General features: G+C 31.2%; 1 protein-coding gene across 1 annotated transcript in view; it reads left to right on the top strand.

Moving 5' to 3' along the window:
* Positions 1-10889, top strand: part of LOC778651 (insulin receptor) — a 22280-nt gene that overhangs the window by 9612 nt on the left and 1779 nt on the right. The window contains exons 11-27 of the mRNA XM_002125714.5: positions 608-734; positions 933-986; positions 1364-1551; positions 2476-2643; positions 3124-3194; positions 4054-4157; positions 4392-4469; positions 4883-5035; positions 5666-5834; positions 6349-6444; positions 6853-7106; positions 7539-7686; positions 8166-8260; positions 8844-9009; positions 9398-9611; positions 10108-10315; positions 10678-10809. Coding sequence (XP_002125750.3) covers positions 608-734; positions 933-986; positions 1364-1551; positions 2476-2643; positions 3124-3194; positions 4054-4157; positions 4392-4469; positions 4883-5035; positions 5666-5834; positions 6349-6444; positions 6853-7106; positions 7539-7686; positions 8166-8260; positions 8844-9009; positions 9398-9611; positions 10108-10315; positions 10678-10809 — 2425 coding nt within the window. The remainder of the gene's footprint in view (positions 1-607; positions 735-932; positions 987-1363; positions 1552-2475; positions 2644-3123; positions 3195-4053; positions 4158-4391; positions 4470-4882; positions 5036-5665; positions 5835-6348; positions 6445-6852; positions 7107-7538; positions 7687-8165; positions 8261-8843; positions 9010-9397; positions 9612-10107; positions 10316-10677; positions 10810-10889) is intronic.

Raw genomic sequence — 10889 nt, 5'->3', positions numbered from 1 at the left:
CTGCCAAAATCAATGTTCGTGGGGCAGATTTCTAAACTAGTGCCTAGTGGCCTGAACAAAGCCACACGTTATTCATATGGGTATACAAGCAGCCCTCTTGCACATGGCCTTGTTTTTATATAGGCAAATTTCTGCATAAAGGTGAACAAAATAACAGGCTTAAATACAAATAATTTAGGTTAAATTGATTGAGAGGGGAGTGGTTAGTGTCTCTGTAATGGGCTTGTGCCCACAGAAACATAAGAAACACTTAATGTAGGTTGTAGGTGTGGTGCAAATGTACAGTTTGTAATTTCAATTTGTTTAACATTGGAAAAATAGATAATATTTTTATTTATATTTTTCCTGGCACAATACAATTTTCGATTAAATTATTTTAACATATATATAGTTTGTTACATTTTCTATGTTTAAGTCATTGACAACAACTGGCAAATCAAGACTTATTGTGCAGCTATTCAAATAGAATTATTTAATTTTTTGCAAGAATATACTTTTTTTGCACTGCAAACATCCTTTTCAGCCCTGAATATCTGCCATGAAAAACAATTATTTAACGAAAACCACAACATTATTTTTTACGTAAACATATATTTGTTAAAACTAGGTGTGGTAGAACAATTACAAATTGTAAATATCGAGAAATTTCAAGATGTTGTTGAAATCAAATGGATTAGTCCGTACGTGAAAGATTACCGAACTCTCATTGGATACCGAGTGTTCTACAAAAAATCGTAAATATATTTTGAGTTTTATTTTCTAATAATGAATAATTATATATATAGGCTATACAGTTTTGTGTTAAAAATGTTATTCAAATAGTGTAAAGTTTAATATGCTTGTTGTATCCAACAGATAAAAAAGCTTTTTTTTAATTTTTTTTTGGTAGTGTTTAGATTTTTGGTAGTGCTTATTTTTTTGTTTTATTTTAGTAAATATGAGAATGCGACGCGTTATACGGAGGTGGATGGTTGTGGCAGAAGCAGGTAAATATATTTTCGTTTTATTTTTCTTGGAAAATAAACTTACATCGACAAATTAAATGAATTTATTATCCTCAAATCGACAAATTAAATGAATTTAAAACAGCAAATAAGAATGTTTTAGAAAAAAAATTGTTGTTATTTTATATTATAAAAGCATAGCTGGGTACCAGGTAATCTAATTGTTTTAAAGCATTTACTTTCTCTAACTTACTGCCAATACCCCTGTGTATTTAGTTATGGGAAAATTTACCCAAAAAGAATCTGCCTTTTTCTATGGCTGAGGGGCCAACTATCAAATGTGTTCTAATCTTAAATAAAATTTAAAAAATCATGTTTTTAACTCCAAAAATTATAATTAATATTTAATCCTCTCGTAGTTGGTCAGTGCAGCACGTTCCCAACCAAAAGGGTCCCGAGAACCCGACCGAAGTGACATACACTGAAACTTCATTGTTAAATCTTGATCCATTCACCAAGTATGCGTTCTATGTGGTGTCTTCTAACACCGTTGGTGCAAAGAAGGGATTTCAGTCGGATATTCTGTATTTTACAACACCTGCTAGTCGTAAGTCAAGCAAATATAAGTGTAGCAACACTTTAACCCATACCTATATGATATGTGTGTTTTTACCACCCATTAAAAAATACTATTTATAAGTCAAGCATATATGAGTTTAGTTGTACCAACACTTTAAGTTTAATACATACCTATATTTTTATGTGTGTTTTTTAACCACCCTTATTTTGCTCAATGTTTTCTTCTTGTGCATATTTAACTCTACTTTACTTCAGTTTTTTTTATAAATTTTAAACAAAACGTGAGGTGACATGGCTGAAAAGAGCAGTTACACTCATGCTTATATATTAGACATATGGAACCACATTGTTTATTGTGGTGAACACAACATACTTTGGCTCTACTTTTTTGAATACACATAACGGTAGAGTAATGCTATTCTAGTTAAAAACGGGGTTGCTTGTATAACGTCATCTCTGTAAGAGATAATATGTTCCGAAATCACCAATACCACTGTTATCATAATTAAACAGTCAAAGAAGTTGGAAGTTTTTAGCTGTTTTATTTTGTAACTATTTATCCATTACTATTGAATATAAAATAATAATAAAATATTTTTTTTGTATTTGGTTTGCTGCAAACAGAGTCAGATCAAAATATGCCATGACCCTAAAAAGTTTAAATACTTTTGCTCCAGATAAATCTAACCTAATGCAAATGCCAACTACACAAATTGTTACTTTTATGATTTGACCTTGTGAGATTTTGTGTTTCTCAAATTACATCACAAGATTTTGACTACTTAATTAACATTTACAGCCATTTACAATTGTAGATATGACTTTTATGTCATTCATTACGAACTACAGTTTAAAAAATAAACCATATTTATTGATGTAAGACGTCAAACTGAACGCTTAGAACTCCAATGACTAGCCAATAGTAACATTTGCATTCCTTATATAACATTAGAATCAAGCCCACCCCAGCGATTGATAGCAAAGGCAATCAATTCGTCAGCGATCAATGTAACATGGCACACACCTCAACACCCTAATGGTAACGTTACTCACTATAAGGTACGTTGGATGCGACAGAAAGAAAAAAGTAACATGCTGAACACAATTGACATTTGTAAAGGTATGTTTTGTATTTAACTTGTTAATTGAAATATTTCATCAATTTGAAAAAAATCTACATATATATTACTAAATAAACAATTTTGTATAAAGACCTTTTTGTAAACATAGATTAAAATTTATTTTAGTATTCTTAAGGATATGGTGTTGTGAAAACTTCAGGTCCAACCAATTGTATAATAAAATATATATATTTTGCCTAAATGGCATCATCAGTGTTTTATTCAAATAGATTCTTTATATCTCTTTTATCAAACGATTGGTTAGTCCTAATTTTTGTCCACTTTCATTTGCGTAGCACCAGATCCTTACTGTCTTTCTTTACACAAGAATCGTTCGACTCTATGAGCACCAGATTCGGGTCAGATTCACGGAATTTATTCCAGTTATAGCATTTATAAATTGAGTATGATAGAGTCGCTAAAACTGCATATAATACAAAATACAGTCATAAAAATAACATTTCATTTATTATATTTAGGTGGAGTGGTGCATTCTGCTACTGTTTCTAAACCTGTGGTCGTCCCTGAAGAACCAGAGATCATTAATGAGGTAATCGTTTAAACGTATTGATGTTAAATATTGTGTTTGAGTGTAAATCTCACAGTTTTTTACCTGTTTGTAACCTTGTCCAGTTTATCCGTAATAAACAATATAAAAAAAAATAATCCCACTCAAAGTAACATACTTGGTAATTCAAAAGCTGTCGCGAGGTGTGTTTGAACATCCGTGTTATAACAACTTTCGTTTTCCTGCCACACGAGGATAAAGTAAGATTCATCGTTTATTCAGCTAAATGATTCGATAGCCCTCAAACAATTGTTTTGGTTTAGTTACTCAGTAGAATATTCATACTTTTGTTTATAAGCATCTTTAAAGGGGAATTAGTGTTAATATTTTATTTTATAAGATATTTATTTACTTTAATAAGATTTTTATGTTTGTATATTACATGTATTGGATCAGGAGGTCTTGTTATTTGGTGTGACCTTGAATGACCTTTATTCAGTTTTTAATTATAGTTGGTGGCATTTATAGTCTTTACTCGTTTACTGTACCATACCTTACACTTCGAATGTTTTTATTTAAAATTGTACCGCTTTTACATTACTGTCAAGTGTCATTTATATTTTATTTTATGACGTTTTGTAAAGAAAATTGTGTGTGTGTTTGTTTTTAAGGCTCTATCAGTTGTTTGCTCCAACTTAGTAGTTGCTGATGAGTTGTACAATTTTTTTACCTATCAGAAATAAAAGAAAACAAAAGCAGTTTACCCACAAAGTTTAAAGTTGTGTAAGTGGGACTAATCAAGCAGCCATACACAATGAAATAAACTCTAGTGTTATAAGTTATATACCACTGTACCCAAAATAAGTGATATTCATTGATTTAACCCATTCCTTTATCTCAGAACACGAACAATCAATGTCAGATGACAAAACCTTTGGACTCGAGTACTAAAGTGGTGGAATCACAAAAATTTGAAGACTATATCCTCAAAAACCTTGTCGTGGCGTAAGTTTTTATATTTATTTCACAAGAAAATTCATTTGTGCATAAAAGTCTTATAAAATAGTTAACAAATGCTCACACTGCATTTTTTCGGGAAATTTTTAGGCATATAAATAGCATTACCACGAATACCACCTCTGATTAGAGATTATAAACTGTTAGGATTAAAAGTCATAGTAGGCAGCCCAAATGGAAAATTTGGATCTAAAACATGACAACACCTTTTTTATTCTCCAGTGGTTATTATCCACCAATTGATGAGGAAGAATTTTTCGATTCGAACTTCCGAAAGAAAAGATCCATTAAAGAGAATCGGTTTGTATTATAACTTTATAAACATTTATTATAACTTTTATCTTGGTTGTGAAATTTGCTAAATACCTAAAATGTAACAAAACGAGTTATTTGTGCTATTTGTTATATCACAATGAAAAATCAAAATGGTTTACTATAGTTCATTCATAAAATTTAATATTTTGAGAAAGTATTGTATACAAAAAAAGCAGATTGCCACATGCAGTCATTCAGTGACTCTTATGTATTTTGCATTACCTTTAACTGAAAATGTTATTTACATATTTCAACACAGTATTTTTAACCTTGTATTTTGATAAGTTGTATCAAAAACCATATCGCAACACTGTTTAGATGAAATTAACGTTTTTAAAGTAATAGTGTTTTGCACAAATTGTTTTTGACAGTATAATTTTGACAAACAAATATTACAGGAGTTCTAACATTACTGGCAACACCACAACAGCGGCAACTGTCACCTTGGCATCTTTCACGGCACCAAGTGAAGCATCACTAAACTATAAATTGTTTAAAACTATTGTGAACACAAGTGAAGGCCAGAATGTGGACAGCACCATACTAACTGGGTAAGATTAAGTATAGTGAGATACATCTGGTTCAGTACTTTCTATTCTTTCTGGGTGAGGTCCTTGTCAAGGACATGGGATTTAGGCATGATTGGCCCATTACCCAAAAGGTCTAGTACAGTGCTTTTAAAACTGTTTTTACCAGCGATTAAAATTTAGTTTAACTTGTATTTGTACAATCAATTGAACCAAATCAAATGGAAATACCAGTCATAACCCATGATATCCTAAGTTGTGTGTAGAAGCAAACTGGTGCTATAAATCCTGTTGGGCAAAGTGTAAGGTTTTAATGATATAGTTTTCAGCAAACAAAGAATAATCTCAGTGTGTGTTTTATAACCCTAAAAGTTTGGGATAGCTTTAGCACTGATTCAAATTTGGTTTTTGCTTTTAATGTAAACTGAGAATATTTTATTTATAGAAAACTACAGTATTTTAATTATTATGTTTAAATCGGAAAAAATTAATTTTAAAATGCTGTAAAACTTAATATGTTGTAACAAAAATAGGCATCGCTTGACTCAAAAATACCTTTGGTATATTTTAAAACCTACATTTGATAATAAAACACTTTTTTCATATCTCTAAATATTACACAAGGGATTATAGAATATTCTATAAATTTTTTAGTCTGCACCACTTCAGCGAATACTACATTGAAGTATTGGCTTGCAATCAAGCATCAGCAACTGTGGGCTGTAGTTCCGCAACTTTAATGACAAGAAGAACAAAGAAATTAGATGATGCCGATAAAATAGATGACAGCACACTCAAGTATATACCAAGTCCAGAAAAAACTGTAAGTCAATTTTTCACTGCTTTTAAAAACTCTATGTATTCTTAAAATTTTGTTTTTTTGTTATTTTATTAGTATTTTAACAAAGTTTCTAGTTTCTCAGTAAATGGTCAAATTTTTGTTTAAAAATATAATTCAATGTAAAACGAAGGTATTTTTTATGGTCCATAAATCAAAGATAACCCAATTATATAAATAATTGTTTTTTTAAATAAAACAGAAAATGTGATTAAAATACTATATGAGTGTAGAAGCATTTTTTAGAATTAAAATATAAATTGCAACAATTACGAAATACTCACTTTAAGAGCAGAACAAAAATCTCGACAAGTTTTATGTTAAATGAGTTTGAAGATAATCTATATTTAATCTTATATATATTTTACTGTCAAATAGCAGTACACAAAACTTTCTACAAAAAGCATTTTTAAATCTGTTTTTTTACATAAAAAAAAACAGTTATATATTGGAATTTTAAATTTAAAATATAAATCCTAAAATTTTGCAAATTTTTCAGTCAAAACCGAGTGTTATAACATGGCAGCCCCCAGAAGACCCCAATGGATTTATTGTCAAATACGATCTTAAGTTTACCAAACAAGATCAAACAGTGGTATGTAAAAATGATGATCAGTTTTCTAATGAGCTTTCATATAGTTCTTTAAATTTATGATAAAATAGTATGGAAGAAAATGGGACACCTTGAGCACTTAGTATCCAAATATCCTAATCATGTTTTGAACATTAAAATTGGTCTGTTGGAGTCGTGAGAGCCATCTTCCCCCATCTTACTATACGTTTTAGAATTCAGATTGATTTAATTCTATTACTGTTGAAAAGTTTGTTATTTTGCAATAAAAATGTAATTAAATTTTAACTATTAGACACAATTCAGCTTTTTGTTTACCTGCACAGTGTAAAATTAATTTAATTGCAAACATCAATTAATGAATAATTAACTTTCTACACAGTTAAGCATCTTGTTTACCAGCTTCTTAAAAATTCTGATATTTTCGCTCAGGATCGAGAAGTCTGTTGTTCAATCATGTCATTCCGGAAGAAAAATTCTTGCCCGGTACCTCGGGACTTGTTACCGGGCAAATACCAAGCCAGTATTCTGCCAACTTCACTCGCAGCTAAAGGTGTTTGGTCACAACCCATAAGTTTTATTGTTGAAGACGTGAATACGACGTCTTTATCATCAATGGTGGCAATTATAGTTGTCGGTATCATCGTGATACTGATCGTCATATTGATTGTCTACTTGAGAAAAAGGTGGGTTATAAATATTGTTGCTGCCTGGCATATTTATACTTGTATTTTGGCTCTTCTGGCAAATAGTTGGCTAACCGTCATTTCAATGTCTTATTGTCCTATTCATGTCGTCCTACCAAAGCTGGGTTATGTTTAGAAGATTTTTTTATGTTTAATAATGAATTGTAAAGATTCTGATGTCAGTTATGCTTTCCCGCTTTTTTACTTAATATTGCGGATTCTTTTTTAAAAAAGTGAGTGTGGAGTCATTTGGTTGACAGCTTTTTAAATGATATTCATATGTCCTGTTTAATATACTTGGGCACCACCAAGATTTTATATGTATTTTGGATAGGCTAAATCTAATATATTAAATTTCCTTTATAATGTATATGATTGCATCACAACAAAATGTTGTTTTAATAAATTAGTTTCCAACTTTATTAATTTCAGGCAAATTCATAACTCAAAGAAATCTCAGACCTATGTTTCTGTGAATCCGGAATATTCCAGTATCGGCGTGTATGAACCGGACGAATACGAGATTCCGGAAGAAAATGTTGAATTGATGGATGAAATTGGGCACGGACACTTTGGCAAGGTAGATAAACAGTTGTTGTAGAATTTAATACCGACCTGACTTTTTCATCTGATGTTATTTCTCATTCCTCATAGGCTAAGGATATAATTGAATTTTAAGTTATTGCCAAATTTAAATACTTTATCTGTATCTCTCTTAGACTGTGGGTTTTTTATCATTTTTCACACAAAATCCGCGGTTACATTTTTTTAAATGCTGTACCATTATCGTTACATAGGAAACCTGGCCAATACAGGATATTTAGACCCTGCTTGTTTATAAGGTGTAACAACAAGTTAAAAGCTGTTTTAGGTTTAAAATTAGGTTGCAAAACGTATGTTGTATCCCGGTTTTTAAAGCTGAAGTAAAACCCCTAATGTTATGCCTGTTATAACTTTAACACTCTCGTGGAGTAATAGGCTAACTCTTGATTCAATTTTTTTTAAATAAGAATCGTTTTACACCTTTTTATAACACGCTCATAAATTCTTGTTCACCAGGTATATGAAGGTTTGGCAAAGCAGGTGGTGAAGGGACAACCGAAAACAAAAGTTGCTGTTAAGACACTTCATGGAAATGAAAGTATTTCAAAAAGGTGAAACTATTTTTCATTTTATTGAACCAAGCTAAAATATAACAGTTCTTGGTCATTAAGTATGCAGTTTTTTTTTGGAAACTTTTATTGGTTTGTGGCTTCCTGCTGTTAATAAAATTACCTGGATTTTTCTAGATTTTTTAGGTGTATTTTTATGTGTTATGTTATTCGTCAATTAGCAGTAATTAAATATAAACTGAGGTCTTCTCTTGACCTGTAATAACCAACTTAAACGCAGTCAATAGTGCACTGGTTGAAATACAATGTATAGACATTTAATATAGGCATGTTTTTTTATATAGTAGGGTAGATGGGACATTATTCTATGTCGTCCCATTTGGTAGTAATAGTAAACAAATAATACTAAAGAATTATAAAATCGTATCCTCGTAACTACCACAGAAGCCATTAATTGTTTATGATAACGAAATATATTGTTTAAAACATCATTAGGGTATTTCAATATTAACCATATCAAATTATAAATATATAAAAATGCCACATTTTTATCTTTTTTTTGTTAAATTTTAATTTTAACTTAAACTTCAAATATTCTGAGCCCAATTTCAACAAAAAAATTTAGAATGGAATTTTTGAAAGAAGCGAGCGTTATGAAAGCATTCAACTCCCACCATGTTGTTCGTTTACTTGGGGTGGTATCCATGTCAAAACGGCCCATGGTTATCATGGAGTTCATGGCAAAAGGAGATCTCAAAACTTACCTGCGTTCCACCAGACCAGATGCTGAGGTATTTGGTCAATTTTTCGGGGTTAATAATAATTAAGAATATTAATTTTCTTATTATATAGTAGCGTGGGAAAAGATGGGACATCTGTTCATTCTATTTTCTCATCCAATTTAGTAGCAAACAAACAACTTTTAAAGAATTATCAAACCATATCCTCACAAGTCCCATAGACCATTGTTATATTTGTTTAAAACAAGATCATTATATTTGGATATTATCTGCTAAAGGTGTCCCATCTTCTCCCACCCTACTATATTATCTACTAATTTTTTATTATTGTTGCTTTTAGTATTAATTTGAAACCATCTTGCCAGATGGCTGATAAACGTCGAAAATACACTACGTATTTCATACCAAATGCGCCACTAAAAGATTAATTTCAACCTAGATTCGCAAAGGTGATCCCCCTAGTCTACAACAGAAGCTACAAATGTGTGGTGAAATAGCCGACGGGATGAGCTATCTTTCAGAGACAAAATACGTCCATAGAGATCTCGCTGCTCGTAATTGTTTGGTGCATGAAGACCTCACAGTTAAGATCGGTGACTTTGGATTGACGCGTGATGTTTACGAGACAGATTATTACCGCATTGATAGCAGAGGTAAGGGAAATAATCAAGATGTTCATATTTTTTTAAATTTAGATTGACAAAATTAAAATGTTCTTTGTTGCTACTGTGATCCCATAATGAGCCATACAACCTCAGCCTTATAAAAAGTCATAAAGAAGGAACATTTTTTTAAAAGAAAATTGGAGTATTTAATTTTTCTTATTCTAGTAAGATTAACTGGTAAATTTATTTTGCCTAAATTACCACATTCGTGTCACATTCTACAATAACAGTTAAATAAAATAACAATAAAGAGTATAATCCACCAGGTAGGAAGAAAACAAAAAAGAAAAAAGTTGATAAAATGCATTTAATCGTTAACATAAACCTATTAACACGCTACATTAGAATTTTTCTGCAAATAAACATTGTTATTGTTAATCAATGTCTAAAGTCCAACAAGCGTTTTCAAATGCATTGCAACAAAAAAAATAACCATTGCCCTAATTTTTCACAAATCAATACTAAATTGAACACATATTGTTAGGAATTCTCCCTGTACGTTGGATGGCACCTGAGTCGTTAAAAGATGGCGTGTTTGACTCTCGTAGCGATGTTTGGTCGTTTGGTATCGTGTTATGGGAGATTGCTACTTTAGCAGAACAACCATATCAAGGCCAACAGCATGACCAAGTCACAAGGTTTGTCATCGATGGTGGATACATGGAACAGCCAAAGGAATGTCCTTCGAAGCTGTAAGTACAAAGTTTTGTATTTCACTTTACACAAACAGGATGTTTTTTAAACACAAACCGTTTTTTTTAATAATATTTGTAACATATTTGGTAGTTTTCTACTATTACATCGAAAAAAAATATAAGTGATTAAATATTTGTATTCTTAACCTACCACAAGTAGGTTGTTTTTAAGTACTCGTCTAATATTTACAATAGATTTTAGGTAGCTCAAAAAGTTTCCATAAATTGTTTAACTGTATTTTCCGTTATTAAAAACCTCTAAACTTTCTATTACAAGTATATAAATCGTTCCAATTGTGAACCACATAGATGTACAGTAACAATCAATTAAAATGTTTTGTTTTACCGTTTTTCAACAGATACGACATGATGCTTATGTGTTGGCACTATAGCCCCAGCATGCGACCAACGTTTTTAGAGATCGTGGCTTCGTTATCTCCCGATTTATCTGATCGTTTCAAGCAAGATTCTTTCTTTCACGAAACAAAACAGTGAGTACTACTTTATACCGGCGCCGTGGCGTAGTGGTTAGCGCGCCTGCCTGTAACCCATTAGGTAATGGGTTCAAGGC

Source organism: Ciona intestinalis, unplaced genomic scaffold (genome assembly GCF_000224145.3).
Source record: "Ciona intestinalis unplaced genomic scaffold, KH HT000166.1, whole genome shotgun sequence".
NCBI lineage: Eukaryota > Metazoa > Chordata > Ascidiacea > Phlebobranchia > Cionidae > Ciona > Ciona intestinalis.
The sequence above is the reverse complement of the archived record's forward strand: the minus strand, read 5'-3'. Positions and strand labels throughout refer to the sequence as shown.